Source organism: Ptychodera flava, chromosome 8 (genome assembly GCF_041260155.1).
Source record: "Ptychodera flava strain L36383 chromosome 8, AS_Pfla_20210202, whole genome shotgun sequence".
Taxonomy (NCBI): Eukaryota; Metazoa; Hemichordata; class Enteropneusta; family Ptychoderidae; genus Ptychodera; species Ptychodera flava.
In genome coordinates, this window is record NC_091935.1 from 18,926,528 (window position 1) to 18,952,215 (window position 25,688).

A 25,688-nucleotide genomic window follows, 5' to 3' on the forward strand; every position below is an offset into this window, starting at 1 on the left:
TGATTGAAACGCCTATAAAAATAGCTGATCATCATGTAAAGTTCAAGCTGTTATTGATTTTGCATTCTACAATTAGGTGAATTCAAAGTTTCGGACGTCGTTTTCGCAACACGCACGCAGATAAATGTACTCTTCATAATATTTGCTACTGAATGATGAATCTCACCGCTATCTCGGGACATTTAGTTAACTAGTCTCCCATTTTCTGTGCACATATATTGCTTTCTCACAAACGGATACTCTACGACTGATCGCAACCTTTTTTATAATTCAAATATATATGAAATTTACCACGGGGTATATGGAGATGTACCCGGTATTTGGCTGTAAAATATGTAACTTAAATGCCGATTTGAACTTGAACGCAATCCTCTAAGGCTTAAAATGTGGCAATAATAAAATCAGGTTCATGAAATACTGATTACTTTCCCTTTAAAGGAAAACTGTGTGCACAATATTTACAGTTTCCATTTGAGCTTTCTGTCAATAACGTTTCATTTTATAATTCCAATCAAGTGAAGTTTGTCAATAACACTGTATATTGCCATTTTCATGGTGGGCCACTTCATTTTAATTATTTCACGATTGGTTCCATAAATAGTAATAGAACAACTTACTGAGAGTATTGGACGTAAGAAAAAAGTGGGACAGAAAAACACTCTAGTCCGCAATCTAACACTTTGCTATTTCCATTGTATGACGCATTTTTCTATTTAATATGCGTCAGCATGCAATGGACATAACACATTCTAAGATACATGATGTGTTGTTGAATTCAAGGTGAGTCACCCTACATTAAAGAATATCATCTCTGTTCAGTAAAACAAACGGGGCATTCTGTTTTTCCTTGTTAAAGATCAACAGTTTATGTTATCTTCAAGTTTATATCATGACGCTAGATTCACCTTAATCACTTATAAAGCGTCTGAATTATTCATTGCGTGATATGACTAGTTAATTTTAATACCTATATTTTCACTTGAATGTTGTTTGCAAAAATCTGTTTAGTCGTACGGAGCTGTTAATTATCGTTCTATTCGACATGTAGAGCATACCATTTGATCACTTTATTCTTTATGTAAAGTAACTTAAAATACGAAAAATATTAAACTTCACCAACAATAAGATATATTTCACTCACCAACAAGCTAACTTGTAGAGCATTTGGATGATTTGATGTTGTTCCCGTGATTGTTGGTCCCTCTGAAGGTACTGCAATGGGACATTGTTTAACAAAATATCATACCGCTTGATATTCGAGGAGGTGGAATATAATGTCAACTATCTAAGCCATACTATTAGCAACTATACAACAAAAATTAATATTTGATTAAATTTCAACATACGACATTAAAAAAAAACATTGAAGGAGCAAAATTAAAATTTAAACGGAAATAAATACATTTTATAGAATCAATATATTGTTGCCATTGGTAAGAATTGGCGGCGATGCGACTGTTTTGAAAACGTCAAATTTTATGGCAATAATACCACACCGTCAGCAATGGATATGCAATTTACTGCAGGATATCGCCTCATTTCGCGAATTGATGACTCTGATTTCTTAAGATTAGGCAAAATTAGATTGCAAGATCTGTATGGGGACGTTTCCTCATTAAATGCACTTACCATCACACATTGTGCTTACTGTACTGTATGTGCCCTTGCTGCCTTCTCCCAATGGTCCTGGTCGTTTGACAGTCACTGTAAAATCATAACTAGTAGACCAGACAAGACCCGTGATGTCTGTGGTGTAACTTGTCTGATCTTGATCGATTACTGGGAAATGCTGATGTGCCGTCCAATCGGTATCTGTTGTCTTCTTGAAGTACACTTTGTAAGACACAACAGGTCCATCTCCAAGGTCGGTACCGTTCTCCCATTTCTTCCACGTGACAGTTATTCTTGTTGCTCGTTGAGAAAGATCGGGCCGATTGATCGGTGAAAATTGAGGTAAAACTGAAATTAGAACAGTGTAGAAAAGAAGGAAATAATGTTATGTGCTTTGTTTTTACTCATTTCTAGGGACAATCGGATCCTTTCCCTTAAATTTTAAAAGTTAATAATTATTGTTCATATTGTTCAACATGTGTTACGTTTTGCTTCAAAATCTTATAACTCGACGTTTCAAAAGACAATTGCACTTTAAAAACGCTAAAATTTGATACTTAGTTGATAAATGAATAAATGAACAAGAAGCAATCAATCGATCAATCAATCTACCAATCAATCAATCAATGAATTCATCCATTCATCCATCAGTCAATCATTGACTCTTTACTACCTTTTAGTTGATTACATGTGATGCTCGCACTCCTGGACCTCAAACTTGATCGTGTCATATGTGTTTGGAGTAGTTAAATTTTTGAGTCGACATGTCTCACTTTTGTGATACATCGCACTTTATTCAACACTCGTAGCTTGAACTTATATAATCCAAAATTAAATCGTCGGTTCAATTACATAATTCTAAAACTTACATGTTTTAAGGCATGAGAGAATGATGACTGTACTGACTTCTACTGACTTCAAAACGTGTTGTGTTCTTTTACAGTTATTCACTGTCAAATGTGTTTGTGTCTTAGCACCATATTTCTGATGACTAGAAATCGTCACTTTATTTCTTGTGATCCTTACCATATGTTTCTAAAGTTGTCAGCTGTTTTGTCTGGTCTCCAACTCTACATGTGTATGGCAGTCTATCACCATCAGCTGAACTGCTATAATTGGTTAATAAAATGTATCGTCCTCGGGAATTAAAACTTGTACGTGTAATTTCAGACCCAGACTGATCAACCAGTGTCACATCATCAGGCGATACAAATGGGTTTCTGCCAACTTCACAGATGATAGAGGTCTCTTCACCAGGGTTGACCTTTACGTTATACAAAGCCCATATTTTAAGACTTCCATCTGGAAACGAAAACGCTTCGATAAATAAAACAACATGTTCGCCTCATCGGTTTTAAATGTTTGAACTTATACGCGATTTACGTTAATATTGATACCATCTCCGTTTACAAACCAAAAATAGAGGTGTGAGGTCTGTAGAGAGTTATTTAGGCCTAAGATTAAGTTTATAATGATAACATGAAAAAAAAACATTTTTCCTACAGATTGTGAAAATTTCCTCAAAGCTACCCGTCAATCGCCGTGTTGTGTCGACAAAGTATATCTTCCGTGGATAACATAAAAAATATACATGACAAAGTGTATTAATTGCTCAGCAAAAACATCGAAGGTCTCGAAAATTGCTGAAAATCAATATGTCGGCATTTATGTAAATCGAAAACTCTAAACTATGAAAAAATGATTCGGGACGTCATCGATACAAATTTCTTTAGTCACTTAAGTGGGAGACAGTTGAAAGACGGAAATGTAACATCGTCGTTTTTGTTAAAAGATCGGTTTATACCTTGCGAGGCACGATACGTCACCAAGACTGTCTCAATGCCAACGTCAAGTGCCGATCAGAGACTATTAAAATCTACATTTTTAACGACGGAAATTCAGCATGTGATTGTAGAGAAGCTATTTTAATTACGATGGCTTGCCATGCGTATTGGCAAGTCGCGTCAGTCGTATTTTGGGGCATTGTTGCTGAAGTATGTTGGTTAGTGGTGCGCTACCAGCTATCTGTAACGACTACAATAAGACCAGGGAAATCAGATTTTTTATACAGGATTACTCAAGGTAGCAAATGGTATAGGTAATTGACGCCCGTATACTCTAAAACATTGTCAAAATTTGCGCATAGGTAGCACAACAAAAGGGTTCCCTATTTGAAAACACCATCCCCCGCATCCGTTTAGCTCGAGACAAAAAATCACAGCGAAAGCAACGTGAACGACCTTATGGCTGCTGACGACACATGTTGGCTGGAGATTTTGCTTTCGCGTCAGCAGAAGTTTGTATTTCGACTCGTGTTTGTCAAAGTCGTATTGAGCAACAGAAATTGTTCCACACCACTAAAATAATTTTTTCGGTAAATGAACTATCTTTAAATATTCGGCAACTATTACAGATTATTGCAATAACCAGTCACTGTAGGGTGTTTCTGAAAAAAAAGCACAATAAGCTCCCGCCGCAACAAACAAACACTACAAGACCCTTTACCCAATTTCTTTTGATACAAAGAGAAATGCATTCCCCTTCCGAACAGGTAATAATGCAGGCGCATGTACACAATAATGATGCTCGTAATTACTATTTGTGACTAGTTGCAGTTAGTATTTTCGACTGAGTTTCTGCTACTGACGTATGAAGAGACAATATTTTGGAGTAAAGACACACAATATTAAATCCTACGAACTGAAACGTATCACGAACTGCTAGGTTTGGTCACTTATGACACGGTAAAGTAGTTTCAACGTGGAGAATTTTCGTTCAATAAAAGCAATCGAGCAATCAAAGTATCAATAATTAATAGCAGACGTTTACATTAAGATTTCGCAATTACTTAAGTCGCCTGAGTGTGTCAATCATAAAATACTAAAATGGTAATGAACACGAAAAACGGCATTTACCCTGTTGACAGTCTAAAAATACATTAATCCATCCTGGAGCACACTCTCCATTTGGACACCATCCTGTTGCCTTATCACATGCTGCATTGTCTTTGCAGTGACATTTGTAGTTACACAGCTCACCGTAGAAACCGCCAGGACATGAATCTGGAACTTGAAAAACATATTGCAATGGTGATGCATATACACTGCCAAGTATCTGTTAATTTTTGCATACTCGTACTGATTTTTTGTCATACATGCAATTTTTTCTATCTTCATATTTCCAACCGTAATTTGTTTTCAACACGATTGGAACTAAATTGGGATAATTGGATTGGCGCAATTTCTCAAGAATTGTAGAAATTTGTGTAATACTACACCATATTTGCTTACCATCTTTAAAATTTTATTCAAAATTTACAAAGCTGTTGAAATGTTATGAGTAAGAATCAGTGCATGATAGTATCTAATGCAATATTGTTCAAAACATATGAACAATTTTCATATTTGAATGAAAATATGTGAGCTTGTCTGGAGTTTCTTCATTACTGAAACACTAGTAATAATCTCAGTTTGTCACTTTTCCTCGACCAAAATGAAACTTTTCGATTGATTTACAGTTAAGTCAGTCAGGGTCATTTAAAATGTGCCCTGACTTAATTTAATGTTTATGAAGCCTTAAATTCACGAAAAAGTCAGGGATATTTCAAAAGTGCCCTGACTCAAAAGTCGTCAATTAGAGAAATTTTAAACATTTTGTCTCGTTTCTTTAGTACATTTACACAAAAATATACTTTTTTCATGAAAATGAATCCGATGAAAGAAGTGTGCAATAATCGTTGTGTTTTCGTTGTTTTGTTCGATGAGAACAATATTTCAAATTTTACACTATTCTATCATTTTGTAAAATTTCAGCTGTAAAAATTTCGATTTCGTTACATTTTCCTAATAATTACTCTCATCCAATTTTCCCAAAATAGTTCCAATCGTATTTTTCATACCTGGGATATTTTACACGCATATAATTTTTTCGTACCAGTAAGGTTTTCTTATGATTGTGATGTGTTAGTATTTTTACGTTTGTGATATTTGAAGCTACTTAAAGTTCGCTGTCATCCTAGGGCAAAGCCTACTTAATTTCGCTCAAAAATTTGCATTCTTGAAACAAGATGTCCTGCAAAAGGGCCTGAAATTTGAGACTGAGTAACACTAAATCAATGTAAGACTAAATAACTATGTTTACTAGTTGCACTCATAGTGCAATTACGTTCAACTGTCCATTGTCAGCAAAGATCGTGGCCATTTAATATTTTAACTGTTACGGCATGTAGGTCGCATGGAGTCGAAATTTCTGGCTCTATAAATTTAGGGCAAATTTTCAGACTTAAGCAGCTCGTTTTAACCGTGAGAAGAGCAGGAAGTCGGACCAAGGATGGCCAAAGACAATTAATTAGTTACTTACAAATTCGAGCACTGTTTTAATAAAGCAAATCAACATAACGATAACAAGAAAACAATATTCAGTGAAGCAAACTTTAAGAGTCTGACTTACTTCTGCACATTGAAATTACAAACTAAAGGGGACAAAGTATATAGTCTGGCATAACAAATAAACAGCTTACTATCTTATAAGAGAAATTTCTTGTTAATGGCTAACAGTGACGTGTTTCCTTGTCAAACAATTTCGACGAAGAACTCGTAACGAACTTTGCAGTACGGAAACTCCCGTCTCTCTAAGATTTTTCAAATTCTAAAGTCAGACGTAGATTATCTGCAGCTCGGAAACTCATCTCTCTCCAAGATGTTAACAATTCCAAAAACAAAGTGTAGAATATCTGGAGCACGGAACACTATCTAAAAAATGCCATTCTGACAAATAGTTCACAAGAAAGTTACACAGAAGTCAGATTCAAACTTTTCACACGAGTAGGCATGAATAGAAATAGTACCCACAGCAGAGAGCGCGACATGGTATCGAGCGAGTTGATTTAGAACTAAATAATGAATAATTTTTCGACACATCTGGTCATGCAAACTAAAGAAACTTGCATGGGAATGAACAAGAGCTAGAGTGATTTTCACCTTGTCACGAAAAGAAACCTAGCCAACACAACATAAGGTTTTCCTAAATGAATGACTCTTGTGATTGACAGCAAGCTTGTGTTATAATCTGTATACACATTATTCTCACAACATAAATCATTACATCCGCGTGTTCACATTTTTCCAGCTCAGAGTTAAAGGGAGACAGTCGCCCATTTTTCATGAATTTTGTTTGGTACAAGATACTACTTATATTGTTTGACATGTTGAAAGATACTGAATGAATGGGTGACCATGCATATATTCCACCCCGGTTTCAGACACGATACATGAAATCATCGCGAAAGTGAATGAATGTTCATGACCATTAAATCAATTTCCCGCTGTTTCATTTAATTTGTCTAAAACCGGGGTCGAATATATACGTGGTCACCCATTCATTTTGTATCTTTCAACTTGTCAAACAATATATTATCTCGTATCGAACAAAATTCATGAATTAAAATGGCCGACTTTGTCCCTTTAAAGACTGTATTACAAAGAAATATCAACTAGGGTTCTCTAGATTGTGTATAACTGCAAGAAAAAAATAATATTTTGACATTGGCATATTTTAAATCAATAAAATTAATGTGTAAAATGATATTTCATCATATTCCGCATACACCGGTAGTCTCTTTGACATTTTAATCCACCCCATAGGCCTAATCCCTGCAAGCACCACTGTTACACCACCTGCACTGTAAAGTTAAGTGTTCTAGGATAAAACACCAATTAAACGCCTTTTTGTAACACTTTTTGAACGCGTCTAGACGTTCAGAAATTTAACACTACGTGTTCAACCAACGTTCAATTTTTGAACACACGTGTGCAGATTTTGAACGCTACGCGTTCATCAGACATTATATTGAACACCATGGCGTTCCATATCTGAACACACGTTGCACATGAAATGTGTTCAAAAAATTGAACGCATTTACGCGTTCAAAGGGCTGTAACACTTTTTGAACGCATGGACGCCGTTCAACGATAAGTGTGTTAAAGGCTAGAACACATGATGCGCGCTTGTTGAACACCTTTAATTTTGGGTGTTCAGGGGTGTTCAAGCCTTGAAATAACATAACAGACCATTGATATTCAGTAAAATTATTTTATTCTAAAAATACACAAAGTATTTATAGAGTAAAATACAATAATTTACTGTAAAATGGGCAAATAAACATTGTCACTTTATATGTAAAATGTGTCAGAGGAAAATACAAACGGTGTTAACACCCTTCTATAAAAAACATAAGCAATAAAAAATCCCCATGAACTCTGTAGATTGTTTTAAAAAATATGAAGAAAGTAATGACAAAACAGGTTTTACTTAAATATTGTTGATTAAGTTTTATGCTCATACTTGATTGAAACGTACAAAAAACCATCTTTAAAAGCTCAAAATGTGGCTCACTTATTGTGTTGAAAACGCGTATATGTGTAAAATGCATACTTCATTTTTGTAAGATGGTTTCCTAAGGACATAGACAATTGTAAATTTGAAGGAAAAAAAGTTAGTCAAGGCTTCTCTAGTGCACATGATATATAGTTGTCCACACTAAAGTAAACACAACATGTCAAGTTGTCAAAGTGTCACAGTAAGGCATAACATGCAGAAAGTGGGGAAAATTAAGGCATAACATGCAGAAAGTGGGGAAAATGGGTCCTTGGCAGGGTAAACCTATTTCCTTGTCCAACAAAGTCCTTCATAAACAAAAAGGTTTGTTTGTTTGTTTGTTTGTAATATCTTTAAATAAACCCTAAAATAAAACGGTGACATTTCAAAAATCGACTTCTCAGAAATTAAAAACATGTTCGAAAAGACCTTTCAAATTCTGGTGTACCCTGCTATTAATTTTTATACAATTTTTTTTACCAAAAATGGTAAAAATCACCCTTAAAATAAAAAATGTAGATTTCATCATAACTTCAATATATCATCACATTCTGGTAATCCCCAATGTCTGAAAAATACAAAGTTGTAAATATCTGCATAATTTGAACAATCTGAAAAAGGCTTTCAGTAGATATCTATGTCCTAAATATCAAGGCTGTTCAAGAAGCAGTTTTGAAGAAGTTAATTTAAAGATTTTTTGATTAAAAATGACAAAAATTGCCATGAAAATTTGAATATTTCATAACAACTAGCACAAATTTCACTAAGGTCATTCTCAGGGACATGTTTACCAAATATTGAAGAAGTAAAAGAGAAAAAGATTTTTGCCAAAAAATAGCAAAATTAACCTCAAAAACATAAATTTGTATATTTCATCATAATTTGAACATATCTGATTAGGGTAATCCCTGGGGACCTGTAATCCAATTACTAAAGGATTCATACAGGCTGTTTTGAAGAAAAACATTTGGATGTACAAATTTAAGGACAATGCTAAAATCCATCTATTTAGCTGACAGCAAAGCTATAAACCAGTTGCTAAGAACAAGAGACGTGTTGAGCTACAATACAAAATAATCTAAGGTTTGGTAGCAGGCTATGATCAACTAAATGTTACTGGGGTATAAGCTTTCAAAGACGTGAAGTCTCCTTCATCAGATGCAAGGGAGAATGAACAATTAAAGCAGAATGTGACAGAAAATTCGGAGTGAAAATTTTAGAAAATTCAGTAATTCAGAGTGGACATTTTTACTCTGAATTTTCTGTCGGTTTCAGCTTTAATTTTTCATTCCACCCTTGCATCTGATAAGGGAGACTACACGTCTCTGAAAGCTTATTCTCCGGCAACATTTAGTTGATAATAGCATGCTACCAAACTTAGAATAATTCATAACAAAAATACAGAAATTTATCAAAATTCAGTTACTGACCTCGGAAGTTTAAATCTACATTAGAGATGAACTGAGGTTATCAAGCTTGTTTCCAGACAGCTACCTGTACACTCATCTTCTTCATTATCTGTACCACCAGCTTCTGTAACAGCTCTTCGATTTTCAGTTAAATCCGACTTTCTACATCCTGAAAATAATGCAACAATAGGTAATATGGCGAGATGAGACTTTAAATAAAAGACAGGGGCTGATTAGGTTGAGGAAATGGGGAGACTTTCATAAACAGTGCCTCTTTTCAATACTATTACAAAATATTGGCTTCTTCTTGTCATCAACTGATTAAAATAAAAAAGCCAAACTCTCATATGCTGAAACAACACATTGTATACTCTACGATGTTTAATTGATGTTTTATATGCGATTGTGTCTACTAAAAGACATGAGTTAGCTGTGATTACGCAGCGGTACTATGCAAGGCGTATCGATCGTGCTCAGGTCAAGGGTTATCGCTACAGCAGTTGTGTTGCGATGACCCTTGACCCGAGTGAAATCGATCGATAGGCCATGGCCAAAAGTACCACTGCGTATTCACAGCTATTTGTTGGTATACCAGCCACTGAAAGAAAAAAGGTTTCTTCACGTAGTTAAGCTATTTCAAAGTAAAATACAATAAATTTCAAAGGATAATAATACAGATGTTTCAAAATCTAATACCGTTTACTATTTTGGAGAGAAAACTTACCCTTTCTGGTCTTGCTTCCGCACGATCACGACTTCAGGGTGCGCTTACAAGAAAAATGTCGCAACTTCCGTTTTGATGCATCATGAGATAGGAAAAGGCACCCAAATTGAACACCAAGTGTTTAGAAGTAGAACGCCTCTTGCACGCCGATGTTAAAATTAAAACGTTCATGGTGGTTTCTGATTTTCTTTTCAAATTTTCAAAATTTAAACCCGTAATAAACGTGTAAAATTATTTTGTATACTTCCTTTTTTAGAAAAAAACATGCTTTCAGCAATTGTAGACCGGAAATATTTTTCACTTAGTGTGAAATTCGTTACACCAAAATCCGTGTACGTTTGCCGGTGAGCGAGACAGTAGTAAATTTAATATAGCCATGTAAAGTAAAAAACACTAGAGATTGTTAATTGTTTTACAGTATTGCAAAATTTCTGTGATGCTGAGTTTTTGAACACTTGAAGGAGATGGTTCTTAACACATCGTGTTCAGGTTTAGAACATCATTGTTAATAATATGAACATAAGTGTTAACAATATGAACACTAGCCGTTCAAATTTGAAGACCGACATGTACATTTTGAACGCGTAAAGACGCATACGGCGTCCACTATTTTTACAGTGTAGTATTCAGTAAAATTATTTTATTCTAAAAATACATAAAGCATTTCTAGAGTAAAATGCAATAATTTACTGTAAAATGGGCAAACAAACATTGCCAATTTGTATGTAACGTTTGTCAGAGGAACATACCAACGGTGTTAACACCCATCTATTAAAAACATAAGCAGTAATATGACATTAAACTGGTCCAATAATCATTTTCATTCAAGGTAATACATTACCAGGTCCATGGGACATTTGAGATTTACAAATTTAAGTAGGACCATCCTGAACCACTGATAGTTAGTGGTGGTACCAGGTGTCCGGAATGGGTAAGCGTACCCTGCTAGCATGCTACACCCGTCAGGATTGGTCCCAAAATTGTCTAATATTGTATGAAGTGATACAGTATATGAATCACTGTTATAAGTCAAAGCCGAGAATGCTGTCGCTAATCATTTGAGTGACCGAGGTGTCATATTTGGCCACAATGTCATCATATCGACCGTAGAACTTTTTGAAAGTCCTCACGAGTCTTTTGGATGTATATCCCTGTCTCACTAGTTTTGATACTAATAAGCTGTGTCTCATTTGAAAATCAGCATAGGAATCACAAGCCCTACAATATCTGAGAAGTTGAGACACATACACACCATAAGCAGGTGCAGATGGAATATTACTTGATAAGTGGGGATAATTTATGATTTCAAAATCAAAATCATCCCTTTTGTCATACAGCTTGGTGTGTAGCCCATTAGTACCCACTTGTACACTGTAAAGTTAAGTGTTCAAGGATAGAACACCAATTAAACGCCTTTTTGTAACACTTTTTGAACGCCTCTAGACGTTCAGATATTTAACACTACGTGTTCAACCAACATTCAATTTTTTGAACATACGTGTGCAGATTTTGAACGCTACGTGTTCATCAGACATTACATTGAACACCATTGTGTTCCATATCTGAACACACGTTGCACATGAAATGTGTTCAAAAAATTGAACACTTTTACGCGTTCAAAGGGCTGTAACACTTTTTGAACGCATGGACGCCGTTCAACGATAAGTGTGTTAAAGGCTAGAACACATGATGCGCGCTTGTTGAACACCTTTAATTTTGGGCGTTCACGGGTTGTGTAAGCCTTGAAATAACATTACAGACCTTTGGTATCCAGTAAAATTATTTTATTTTAAAAATACACTAAACATTTCTAGAGTAAAATACAATAATTTTCTGTAAAATGGGCAAATAAACATTGCAACTTTGTATGTAAAGTTTGTCAGAGGAAAAAACCAATAGTGTTAACACCTTCCTATCAAAAACATAAGCAATAAAAATCACCATATTGTGGATGACGTTTTATGTTCATACTTGTTTAAAATGTACAAAAATCATCTGAAAAAGCTCAAAATTTGGCATACTTATTGTATTGAAAAGACGTATATGTATGAAATGCATACTCCATTTTTGTAAGATGGTTTCTTAAAGACATTTCCTCTTGTATAGACAATTGTAAATTTTGAAGAAAAAAGAAGCTAGTCAAGGCTTCTCTGGTGCACATGGTATATAGTTGTCCACACTAAAGTAAACACAACATGTCAAGTTTTCAAAGTGTCACAGTAAGGCAGAACATGCAGAAAGTGGGGAAAGTGGGTCCTTGGCAGGGTAAAACCTATTTCCTTGTCCAACAAAGTCCTTCATAAACAAAAGGTTTGTTTGTTTGTAATATCTTTAAATAAGCAATGAAATAAATCGGCGACATTTCAAAAATCTACTTCTTAGAAATTAAAAACATATTCGTAAAGACCTTTCAAATTCTGGTGTACCTTGCTATTAATTTTTATACAAATGTTTTTACAAAAAAAGGTAAAAATCACCCTTAAAATAAAAAATGTAGATTTCATCATAACGTATATATATCACCTTCTGGTAATCCCTCATAGCTTAAAATGTCTGAAATGTCTTTAATGTCTTAAAAATGCAAAGTTCCAAATTTCTGCATAATTTGAACAATCTGAAAAAGCCTATTATAGAGATCTATGTCCTAAATATCAAAACTGTTCAATTAGCAGTTTTAAAGAAGACTTTTAAAGATTTGTTGACCAAAAATGACGAAAATTGCCATGAAATATAATAAATTGAATATTTCATCACAACTAGCACAAATTTGACTAGAGTCATTCTTAGGGACATGTTTACCAAATATTGAAGACTTCAGTAAAAGAGAAGAAGATTTTTGCCAAAATAGCAAAATTAGCCTCAAAAATATAAATTTTCATAGTTCATCAAAATTTAAACATATGTGATTAGGGTAATCCCTGGGGACCTGCAATCCAAACATTAAAGGATTCGTACAGGCTGTTTTGAAGAAAAACCTTGGGATGTACAAATTTGAGGGCAATGCTACACATCCACCTATTTAGCTGACGGCAAAGCTAAAAACCCTTTGCTAAGAACAAGAGACGTGTTGACGCTACAAAATTCTCTTAGGTTTGGTAGCATGCTATGATCAACTAAATGTTATAAGGGCATAAGCTTCCAAAGACGTGAAGTCTCCTTTATCAGATACAAGGGTGAATGAAAAAATTGAAGCAGAAAGTGACAGAAAATTCAGAGTGAAAATTCCAGAAATTCAGTAATTCTGTCAGAGTGGACATTTTTACTCCGAATTTTCCGTCGCTTTCAGCTATTATTTTTTATTCCGCCCTTGCATCTGATAAGAGAGACTACACGTCTGTAAAAGCTTATTCTCCGTCCGGCAACATTTAGTTGATCATAGCATGCGACCAATGCTTAGATTAATACAGAAAAAAAATAAGAAACTTATCAAAATTCAGTTACTGACCCTCGGAAGTTTAAATCTACATTAGAGATGAACTGAGGTTATCAAGCTTGTTTCAGACAGCTACCTGTACACTCATCTTCTTCGTTATCTGTACCACCAGCTCCTGTAACAACTCATCGATTTTCAGTTAAATCCAACTTTTTACATCCTGAAAACCATGCAACAATATGTAATATGGCGAGATGAGACTTTAAATGAAAGACAAGGGGCCTGATTAGGTTAAGGAAAAGGGGAGACTTTCAGTGCCTCTTTCAATACTGTTACAAAATATTGGCTTCTTCTTGTCATCAACTGATTTAAATAAAAAAGCCAAACTCTCCTATGCTGAAACAATACATTGTATACTTTACGATGTTTAATTGATGTTTTATATGCGATTGTCTCTACTAAAAGACATGTGTTAGCTGTGATTACGCAGCGGTACTATGCAAGGCGTATCGATCGCGCTCAGGGCAAGGGTTATCGCTACAGTTGTGTTGCGATGACCCTGACCCGAGTGAGTTCGATCGATAGGCTATGGCCAAAGTACCACTGCGTATTCACAGCTTGTTGTTGGTATACCAGCCACTGAAAGAAAAAAGGTTTCTTCATGTAGATAAGCTATTTCAAAGTATAATACGATTAATTTCGAAGGATATTAATACAGATGCTTCAAAATCTAATACCTTTTACTATTTTGGAGAGGAAACTTACCCTTTCTGGTCTCGCTTCCGCACGATCACGCTTCACGGTGCGCTTGCAAGAAAAATGTCGCAACTTCCGTTTTGATGCATCATGGGAGAGGAAAAAGCACCAAACTTGAAAACCAAGTGTTTAGAAATAGGACGCCTCTTGCACGCCGATGTTAAAATTAAAACGTTCATGGTGGTTTTCTGATTTTCTTTTCAAATTTTCAAAATATCAACATTTAATAAACGAGTAAAATTATTTTGTATACTTTCTTTTTTAGAAAAACATGCTTTCAGCAATTGCAGACCGGGAATGTTTTTCACTTAGTGTGAAATTCGTTACACCAAAATCCGTGTAAGTTTGCCAGACAGCGAGGCAGTAGTAAATTTAATGTAGCCATTGTAAGTAAAAAACCCAAAAGATTGTTAATTGTTTCACAGTATTGTAAAATTTCTATGATGCTGAGTTTTTGAACACTTGAAGGAGATGGTTGTTAACACTACGTGTTCAGGTTTAGAACATCATTGTTAATAATATGAACACTAGTGTTAACAATATGAACACTAGCCGTTCAAATTTGAACACCGACACGTGCATTTTGAACGCGTAAAGACGCGTGTAGCGTCCGCTATTTTTACAGTGTGGTTGGATCATACCTATCGCAAACATTGATACAATGGCACGCCTGTGAGCATCAAGAGCCATACTTTTCACTTGGATATTATTGAACGTGGATTGGTACTCACTGTGAAATGTTAATCCACTCTTTCCCTCCCTGCAAACAACCACCACTATTACATTCACCTATAGGTCTATCACAACCATTGGCACAGTGACATGTCTGCATGTATCAAGAGCAATTAAATAAGTGTTCTGTGTGATCTAACACACATACTGGTACTCACTGTGACATTTGGATCCACTCCATCCCTGCTCACAACCACCATTGTTACATTCACCTGTAGCTCCATTACAACCATTGACACAATGACATGTCTGTGTACATCCAGAGCCATACATACCTCTTGGACAGTCTGTCGATAAATCGATTATTGTGTAGAGATTACAGCAATACTTAAGAAACTGCATTATGGATTATGGGAAAATCTATCACACACTCTCAGAAATCGTTCAACACCGTGTATAAATGCGCATACACAAAAGTGGTATATAGACAGACTCTTATTGAATAATAAACGGCCTTTCGCTCTGCTTGCGAAATATTTTAGCAATAAAAGCACACCCAGTGATGGTATACCACGAGATTTTGACCAGTTCACGACATATATGCATGAGCGATAGCGAGTGCATGTATGATGTGAACTGGTCACAATCGAGTGGTATACCGTCGCTGGGTGTGATTTATTGCTATTATATCATAGCAGTATATTGAAATTCTGGCGTGGAACGTCAAAAACGGATTTTTGCTCAAGCTGAGAGCTCGCGCGTATGCTAGCCGTGGTATATCGCCAATATACCACTGTTCTTTTCGCGTCTCGACCAATCAGATCGCTGTATTTGCACCATCAATATACTGGTATGATATAATATCCGATAGCGACAATGAGTAGCACACGGATCAGAACTGAAAATTAAGCAGGTACAGTGCAATCGATGACGAAAGCCGAGCGTTGTCAAGGTTTTTGATAATGTTGTACATTGATGGTGACAGACTCACAAAAAGATGGTCAAAGTTTCAAAATTACAAGTGAACGTAGGCCACTTTGATGTATATCTCGTCAGGAGCACAAGTTAAGGTCTGGGCAGTGGAATACATGAACACTTGTGGTGTAGTGACCTGAGAAAAATCAGGGACTATATTTAGTGATGATAAACAATATATGGCCACGACGTAGTCACTGATACAATTAAATGTTTCCAGTGAGAATTTCACGCATTTTGCGGTATCTGGGATATTGTGTCTCACACTCGCCTACGTTTCATTTGAGACAAAATATTCCCAACTCGTGTGAGAAATATGATCCCAGATCCTTGGTGCTGTTAGACTCTATTAATCTTTCACGCATTCTAATATCATATAGGGCTCAGCGATTGGTGTCGCGTCAGAGGTATTAGAATTTTTATTATCGTCTGAAGATGCAGACGACGCTTACATGGTCAATAATAGTATTGATTCACGATAAGAAAAAATAAAATAGAAATCTTGTTACAAGATATATACGTCAGTAGTACCACTACGCATTGCGTAAACAATACATTCAAACAGCCAGCTTTGTAGACTTCCCATTTAATTTGATGCTCATGATACCATAGGCAATGACCCCCTAAAGACAGAGTGGGATGACCCACGAATCATGATAGACGTTTTTAACTACTCACGGACTTTTGCTTTTGGGGTGATTACGCTATTATATAAAGTAATCCGAGGGTTTTGATTGTATTTTGATGTGGTATTTAGACCTTAGATTTCATGATTTCTGTACGAAAGCTCTTTTATTTCATCTATTGACCTTTTTGCTGATAGAAGGGTTAAATCAGTTCAATCAAGAAGACGCGCGTGTATTTCACCAAAGTTTGGCGGGTGTAATACGGTAAAGGAAACTTGCTAATGAAGAAATTCGAATATGGCCGGTGTCCGGTAAGGTCGATGTGAGTGGAAGTCTCTACAAAATCCGAACCATCGGCGGAATCGTGTGATGAAATCGCATTCGAAGGGGACGCGAGGGAAGCTGGATGTTAACTGACATTATTTGAGCTTGTCTTCGTGAGATCCCGGCGTGTGAAGTGGTATTTCTTCGACCCAATTGAATGTCAAGTCTGCTGTACTTAAACGAAGCGTGGGTGCTCGCCGAAATCGAACACTTCTTTGGAGACATTGATTGCAGAGATCCGACGATTAAGGATGCTTGCACAGGTTTCTCAACGCTGATGCTTCACGTCTTAGAAGCTGATGTAAGTACGATTCGATCGATACAAGTCGCATGAAAATCGGACTCAATTTGATAACGTTACGGCCATTCGAAGTTCTCTGAACTGGGCGTGAGGAATGCAACGACCCGCATAACTCAACGCCAACGGATAAACTGTCGACGGATCATTTTACGAGCATGATTAATCGACCATATAAGTAATTTTTCATTCGCAGAACTGATCAGTGCTTTGTTGTTGAGTTTAACTTCACGTTTGAAGGAACTTGTGGAACCAGTGGAACTCATACTCAGCGAATTGGCGTAACGTTCGTGGGTTATAGCTGAGACATGCGTTGCTGACTCTTATGCCCATCTAGACGCTACTGAGAGCTGTTTGCGGGACGACGCCCTCATCGGTGAAAGCCGACGTTGTTTCTCGCGTTTGTTTATGAACTTTTGAACTACGCCTGAAGTGACTCTTGGCAGGCGAAGCTACGCTCGTTTTCTCCAGGAACGTGTACCTGCGATGGAATGCTAATGAGTCACTGTGTTGTCAACGTTACCACATAGGCGTTTGGACAATTAATGCAACGGACACTGTACTGTTTGTTTGTTTGACAAGTTCAGAGCCTTTGCTCTGATTTGTCCGCCAAGTGAAAAGCAACGAGTGGCAACAGCTGAGCATTGTCACTATAAGTGTTACTTGTTCTCGACGTCACATGTTTTTGATATCATTTTGCACTTCCGAATCAATGTCTTTTATTTTTATAACATTTAGACATATCAAGTGCTGAATCGATTTAGGGATAGTACGTTTTTGTTAACGATATTGTAATTCGATATTTTTGCTCGGTACCGGTACATTTGAATTTTATTGGATCGTTATTCATTATATTTTGTTTATTATTCTTTTATTTTACTTCAAGTCTCTGTTATTTGTCCAGTCCCTGCACTCGTCTTGGTTTACCCCTACCTGCGACGCAACTGCATTTTCCACGAATTCCGCGACCCAACTCACCCGAACGAATTCGGTGATTGCCCTTGTTGAGTTTGCTCCTAAACAGCTAGCCCGTGAATAACACCGAATAGAAATAAAACAAGGGTAACACTCACATTAACACAGCGCAGTTCTCTTGCGCTTAAAGTAATCATAACCTGGCAGGTAAAGACTTTCTGTTTAAATAAATCAAGAAGTTGGACATAAATGGCAATTTTACAATTATTTTTACCATAGCAACTGTACCGCTCAAAAGTCAAGTACTGCAAGCTTCTGCTAGCTGAAATCCTTTGTCTCAAAACCTGCCAATTTGCAATTATGTTATTGACACAGAGGATGTTTTTCTAAATGTTAATTCAATTCCAGCATTCTTGGCGTGAGTCCTCGTTCTTATACACAGCAGTTTTCTCTCTCGTTCTATTTTTTAAGCCGTTATGGTAACGATTTTTTTAAATTTTTTGTGATAAAACCATTTGCCGGCTACGGAAGCGACATATTTTATTAATTGGATTTAAAAGGTCATACCTCGCAGGTTTCATATTTGTTTGTTTACAAGCACTCAAAAAACTATTGCGGCGCCTTTGAAATTAGTCGTGTATACTTCCCGTTACTAGCATTAACCGGCGCATGCGTAGTCAGTTAGCCGCTGGCGCGACGATTACTTACCCGTTGCACAGTCTAGTCCTCCATATGATGCACTGCATGAACATCCATAGGGATCAGCTATGCAGTACATTGTCCTACGACATGCATCAGAATTGCTACTTGAACATTTTCTGCCACATGTCATACCCCAGCTATTTTTGCCACAACCTAAAATTCAAAAATATCTCTACGTTGATTAAAACGCCATCCATATACTAAATATGTTTCGCCGAACTCTCGAACCGCACATTCTGTCTCTATAATGTTTTGGAATCTCTGCTTACTCACCGGTTTCACAATTGCTTCCCTGAAATCCGGGTGGACAGATGCATTCCCCAGTGTCTGAATTACACATCCCTCCATTGTAACAGGTTGGACAGGAGGACAGACAGTCCGGTAAACCCCACTTTCCATTAGAACAACCTGGTTCAGTTCAAAATTAATTTACTAATTACCAATTATCTATGTCTTCTTAGTTTTGAGTCAATCACATGCTGGTTTAAACGTTTCATATATAATTTGGTGCGTGAAGTTCATCAATGAAGTTAATTATGAATCCCATACCAGATACAGTAATAAAAAGGCATTACAAATGTATTAAGCGTTGAACTGTTGGTGTAGTTGAGCAAAGTATACAACCGAAATTGCTGTACCGCCAAGGTGATCGAATTACACCGCCAGAATCTTTAACACCTTGAAATAACAGTGTCCATGGAAACGCATGCGGCCAATTCTGTCTATCATCATTACTGATTTAACCTTGTTGAATCAGTAACCAGAATCATCTTTGCTATCTAAACCTTGCCCGAGCTTGCCATAAAGCCTCGCACTTGTGAAGGTATCAACCTGTTGTAGCGAGCGTTATAATAAACGTGTGTACTAGGAGGTCATCTTGTATGCTATGCAATAAGTATTATAGGGTAAAAGGTAATCGGTCATGTTTTACAATGCTATAAGTATTGATAATTCACCTCTCACGATGAGTCTCATAAATCCATGTTTTCCTTGATTTCGTTGTGCTGCACTGCTGTAACATTCATAAATTCCTGCATCACTGGTCTTTGCAAATGATATCGTTATGCTACTCTGACCATTCCATTCTGATTTCTGAATCCCGTTATGTCTCCATTTCAACGAAGATGCTGACACGGACGTCGTCATGGTCAGTGTTGTATCATCACCCCAACTTACTGTCTTTGTTTGAATTTCCGGTTTTATTTCAGCTGTACAAAGAATCAAATTAAAACATTCCTGCAACATTAGCGAACTTAAAACGGTGAAATGGAAATGCAGACATACATTATTTTAGGAGTAAGACAGATAAAAGGGGAAACAAATTTGACGGCTTAGTAACAGTAGCACCTAAATACAGGCTGGTAGAATGACATATACATGGTGAGAATTTTAAAGGATGACATCATTACTGGATATACGTAGACAGAACAGAAGCGAAGAACAGGTTGACAGATACAAAGTGAACAAATATATATGCACAGTTACTCCAAAGTTAAAGGATTGGCAAGGAAAGAAATAGGAGGCGATGTTTTAGGTAGGCAGAAATGTAAGGACATGTTCCATTCATGTAACCTTCTTTAATATTATTGGGAGACGATGGGGTCTGTAGACATGGATGTTATATGTAAACACAGACGTCGTAAAGCGCGCGGTCATTTTCTGGAAAATAGAATTTTCGGGTGTAATTTTGCATTGGAGTGATATGTTTCTATATTGATAACTACAAATATGAACAAAAGGGTTTACATAACGGAAATAGAACAGGGTTTTTGAACAAAAATAAACAATGCTTCCATCCATAACAGTGCTGGCTGTGATATATACAGAAAAAATTTTTATGTCAAGCATAAAATTGAGACTCCATGACTCAAGCCTGTATATGGTTTTTCAGAGAGCACACTATGATGTTACAATCACAAATCTTGAAGCATGTATCTCTGATGTCAAAATCTGGATGTTTTCTAACTTCCTGTGGCTAAATGATGACAAAACTGAGTTTGTAATTTTTTCTTCATATAATGAGCCCACTGATAGTGGAGCAAGGAAAATTCGTATCGTTGATGCATTGATTCCAGCTATGTGTAATGCAAAGTCCATGGGTGTTCTTCTTGATTCATGTCTTTCTATGAAAACCCACATCGGCTCGATTTGTCTGTCCAATATGTTCAATGCCCTCATCCGTAAATATTTGTCTAGGACAACTACTGAACAGTTATATCATGCTCTAATAACCTCCCGTTTCGACATGTTTTATTCTTTGCTGTACGGTATACCTAAATATTCAATTAGATTAGAACGAATTAGGGATAATTGGACGATGAAGTATGTCTATTTGATCTGCAAATGTAAGCTCATCTGCTTTTCTTTTGAAGTTACATACTTGTTTTTATGAGTAATTTGTAATATCGCAACATTCAGCTATAGGACACCTAACATTTTTGAGAAACTTGAAAAATATGAAAATCCAATTATCTCAAATTAGTTCCAATCGTGTTTTTTGCTCCCAGGATTGTTACCCTTTCAAATCGTCATGCTCACACTACTCCATTTTCACAGGAATTGCACTGGTTGCCAGTTCATCAAAGGAATACTTTTAAAATCTTTATAATCACATTCAGATGTGTTCATGGTTCTGCCCTCAAATATCTCACAGAAATGTCACGGTTAAGTCTTTACATCCTAATCTGCGTTCGGCAGAGCATTTCAAGTTGTGTTCGATCAGAGTGAGAACAAAGAAATATGGTGACAGACCTTTCAGTGCCGCTGCTCCCTAATTGTGGAACGCTCTTCCGCTGAGCATCCGTTTATGTTCAAACTTTAATATTTTTAAGCGTTTGCTAAAACCTACCTTTTAGACTTGCATTTTTAAATAAGATTTTAGGTTGTGTTTGATTTTAATTTTTTTTTAATATCTGAAATTTCAATTTTGTAGACATTTTAAAATTGCTTTTGTTCATTTACTTTTTTAAAGTGTATTGTAAGCGTCTCTGATCACTTTTATGTGGATTTAGACGCTATAGAAATAAATTATATTATTATATTAATTATTGTTATTATTATTGTATAACAACGACATCCGGGCTGCTAAGCAAATACGGAGAGGATGAGAACAATTGTAGAGAAACTCTGGACTTATGCGTCAACGTCACATGTTTGTTAATCAGCGAAATAATGTAAACTTTATGATTGATGATGCGAAAACGGAATTCTTCACGGGCATGATTGAGGACAGTACGTCTGATTCGAGACGTATTTTCCGAATGGTATCGAATTTACTAGGGTCAGACACTCGTGCTGATACCTTATCGGACCAAACCCCGGCAAACCCCGTCTGAGAAGGTCTGGCATTTGCCAGATGCTTCTAGGATAAAATCGAGAAAATTAAACTTGAATTTCTTGTCCTCGACACTACTATCACTATGAGAGCGGTGGCGTTAACTTTAACATTGCATGGGGTGAATTTGGGCCCATTACGGCTGACAAGGTCCGTCACATTGTGATAAGCTACCCAAATAAGTGGAATTTTATGGATCCACTACCCACTAAATCGGTTAAAGCCTTTATTTCTTCACTTTCTTCCGCAGAATTATCAATCCTTCAATCTTTCATCGTAGACAGGGAAATTTCCCGATCAAATGAAACTGGCAATGGTCACCCCAATGCTGAAGGAAGCATCATTGGATCAGAATGTTTTAAACAATTATCGGCCCTTGTCAAATTTACCATTCATATGTAAGATTGTCGAGAAAGTCGTTGCGGCCCATTTACAGAGCTATTTGAATGTCAATAATTTATATGTATCTCGCCAATCTGCGTATAGAAAATATATATAATTGTACTGAAAAGCGCTCTACTTCGATTACTTAATTATTTCGCTTGTGCCATTGGTCAATAGAAAGTTGTTTTGCTTGTCGGCAGCCTCTCGACTGTGTGAGTCATGATCTCTTATTACACAAACCTCGTTCAATTCACATTACTAGGAATGTACTATCATGATTTTCTTCCTTTCTCTCGAACCATGATCAATTTTTATTCTCATGGTGCGGTGTCCGCCCCTAAAAATTTGGAGTGCGAGTCCCCCAGGGAAGTGTAATCGGTCTCATTTTTTACTTTATAACAGGTAATCATTAGCGGAGCTGCTCACTGATCGCGGTGCCAATTGTACGGAAGATACGGAAATTTACATCTCATTTGAGGTTAATGACTCTGCACCCGCCCTAACTTATATATCTGATTGTATCATGGGCGTTTAGGGTTGGATGTTGAGCCAGAGTTTGAAGATGAATGACAGTAAGGCAGAGGTCGTCTGCTTTGCAGGCATTCCCTTTCCCGTCCCGGGCCTGCGGATGTTGCAATCGGCGGCTCCCTTGTGAATTCGGCTTTGTATTCTTCTCGATAGCGAAGTAACGATGGAGCGGTATGTAACATCCAAATGCAACAGTGTATGCTTCCATTTACGGATTATAGCTAGGATTTGTAAATTTTGTCGACGCCTGTCAATTTGAAGGCTTATTCATGCGTTCATGTTTTCTAATTTAGACTATTGTAATGTATCGTTTCTTTGGCTTCCCTTCGTGTTCACTACGGAAACTACAGCTAGCGTGCATGGTCACATATCTCCTGTTTTAAAATCATTTCACAGGCTCCAAAAGCGAAAAATTGAATTTAAAGTTTATTATTGGTTAATATCATTCGGACTTGCGCCTATCTACATTGTTGATCATTTAACACCCAGGAAAACTACGCGCCGTCTGCGGTTTTTAGTGTCAGGGGCTTTTATTCTTTTTACATTTGATAATGAGAATTTCGAGTGTTTGTTTAGCGTCAGGAGTTTTCAATATTCTTTTTACATTTGTGAACCGTTTAGAGCATTTTACGGATTTAGGGTATATAAAAATAAATATTATTGTTATTACAATATTACTCCACATATCAATGTGCGTCATTTTGCTGTATTGCAATTAGTGTGGCTGTGTAAGACGAAAACACGGAAAATCTCTGCCGTTTGTGTATTGTGAATTCTAAAGTGTATACCCCGTGTGGTTGTTTTGTATACAACGGCCTCAGTCTTTTTCGCCGGACTACGATAACAAAAATTGTGACTTTGTACCACTACTTACGTTTGCAGGCCTGTTACTGTTTCTCTCCCCTCCGGGCCATAGAAAAGTGACATGAGTTTTCATGTAAGAATGGGAATTTGAGTGTTTATTTTGAGTATGTATGTGTTTTTGATAGGCTCCTATGACTGACACAACGTAATATATATTTGAAAACGCAACTGTGTTGGCATGAAGGCACTACATACTGCAGTCAATAACTGATAGTAAATTCCAGGCAGTTTCCATTAGAGAAAAACAAGGAAGCATTTCTTAATCTGAAGAAAAACAAACAATTTGAAATAAAACAAACAAAACAAAAAAAAACATTACACTGAAAAGAACATAAATGCTTGACTATGTTTGTTAGCTGAAATGGTTCATACTTATTAAAAAAGAAAATTAAGTAAAGAAAGGGGATAACAGATTTCGGTCAGCATGACGAGTAGCAGGAAAAACGACACCATGGAAAAAGTCACAATTTACCTTCTTCAGCAACCAAAACTGTCTGCAGTCTCTCAGTCTCTCCAGTGTTGGCATTTGCATCACAATAATATACACCCGGTCTGTCAACACCATCATGTAAGTGAAGTCTTCTTGAATAGCTCTTAAAATTTTCATACCGCTGAATAGGGAGGTCTGATCCAGTATCTGTATCTAAGATTCTGCCGAAGGTGAAACTTGTACCTACAGTTGGTATGGCATCACCAGCTGAGAATCCAGCGATGAAAAGATTGCCACTAAAACTTGGTGTTGCTCTTCCATTGAAAAATGTTACATCTAATCTTGCACCTGTGTGTATTAGAAAGGTAATACGATAATGGATCACAGTTGTGGACCCATAAAAAGGTACAACTCAAAAGGTCGTGGTAAGATAATATACCTTACGTGTCGTGTATTAATATGTTCAGTCGTTACAATTTTTTACTTGAAAGAAGTCCTAACTAAGAATTAAACGTCGATGATGCATGAATATAGTGTTTCAAATACACAGACTAAGCATCCAGGGCCACTTTTTTAAACATATCGGGAAGTATCAGAGGTGTGCCCTCTTCGTATCTGATGAAGGTTCCTTTTGTGTAAAATCTCAGGGGCTAGCGAACAATGTATTCATTTATCAATGAATTATGACAAATAACAACGGACATTATTACAGTGCTGCAGCAACATTGCAAAGTGTTTGTGTATGCTTATGAACGAAAAAAACACGTCATATCTACGAATTTCCCAGCCCAGCGGCCAACATTAGATATTTCTTCTTATCACCAACACAGAAGATTATCGTCCTTACCAAACAAGTCGTTAACAGATCATAATATGGCTGACGGATTTACCTTGTGTGCCATTGTCTCCACAGTAGTTCTAGCTTTTCTGCATCAAAGTATGCCGCATGCGCATAAATATAGATTGAAAGATTTGTGTAGACAGGCGTCATTCACAAACTAAACGATGCTTTCGCTGGCCAGATATTAACCACACACCACGCGCGACAAATCTGCCTTATCTCAATGAACACAATAAGAAAATATACAGACACTCAAAAAAAGTCGCACAGGAAGAACTTTTTATGGTGCGATATAATATCACAATCTTTATCGATCAAAACCTCTGCTTTAAAGGGGAAGTTCACCACAGCTGATTTTTACATTTTGCGTTAGCTGTAGACTCACTTATTCCGGAAAAGCCATTTTCGCCACTGAGTCATAACTCGCGCGATTTTTTTGTAAACACGGACAAAAATAGGGGCGGAAGTTGCAAATATTCCTGCAATATTTAACATAGATAAAGTATTGAGTATGAATATATTGAAGTCAATAAAAAAACTAAACCAG

The 25,688-nt window shown here is 36.6% G+C and overlaps 1 protein-coding gene across 2 annotated transcripts in view; it reads right to left on the bottom strand.

Moving 5' to 3' along the window:
- The window catches only part of LOC139138719 (angiopoietin-1 receptor-like), an 87,065-nt gene that overhangs the window by 35,690 nt on the left and 25,687 nt on the right, over positions 1-25,688 (bottom strand). For both annotated transcript variants that reach the window (XR_011553661.1, XM_070707227.1), the window contains exons 2-10: positions 24,343-24,648; positions 19,717-19,968; positions 19,034-19,168; positions 18,767-18,913; positions 15,139-15,267; positions 4,527-4,679; positions 2,638-2,913; positions 1,630-1,959; positions 1,142-1,212 (exon numbers count right to left, since the gene is read on the bottom strand). Coding sequence is in view for 1 of the 2 variants with exons in the window: in XM_070707227.1 (XP_070563328.1) it covers positions 1,142-1,212; positions 1,630-1,959; positions 2,638-2,913; positions 4,527-4,679; positions 15,139-15,267; positions 18,767-18,913; positions 19,034-19,168; positions 19,717-19,968; positions 24,343-24,648 (1,799 nt within the window). In the remaining variant the exon portion in view is untranslated. The remainder of the gene's footprint in view (positions 1-1,141; positions 1,213-1,629; positions 1,960-2,637; positions 2,914-4,526; positions 4,680-15,138; positions 15,268-18,766; positions 18,914-19,033; positions 19,169-19,716; positions 19,969-24,342; positions 24,649-25,688) is intronic.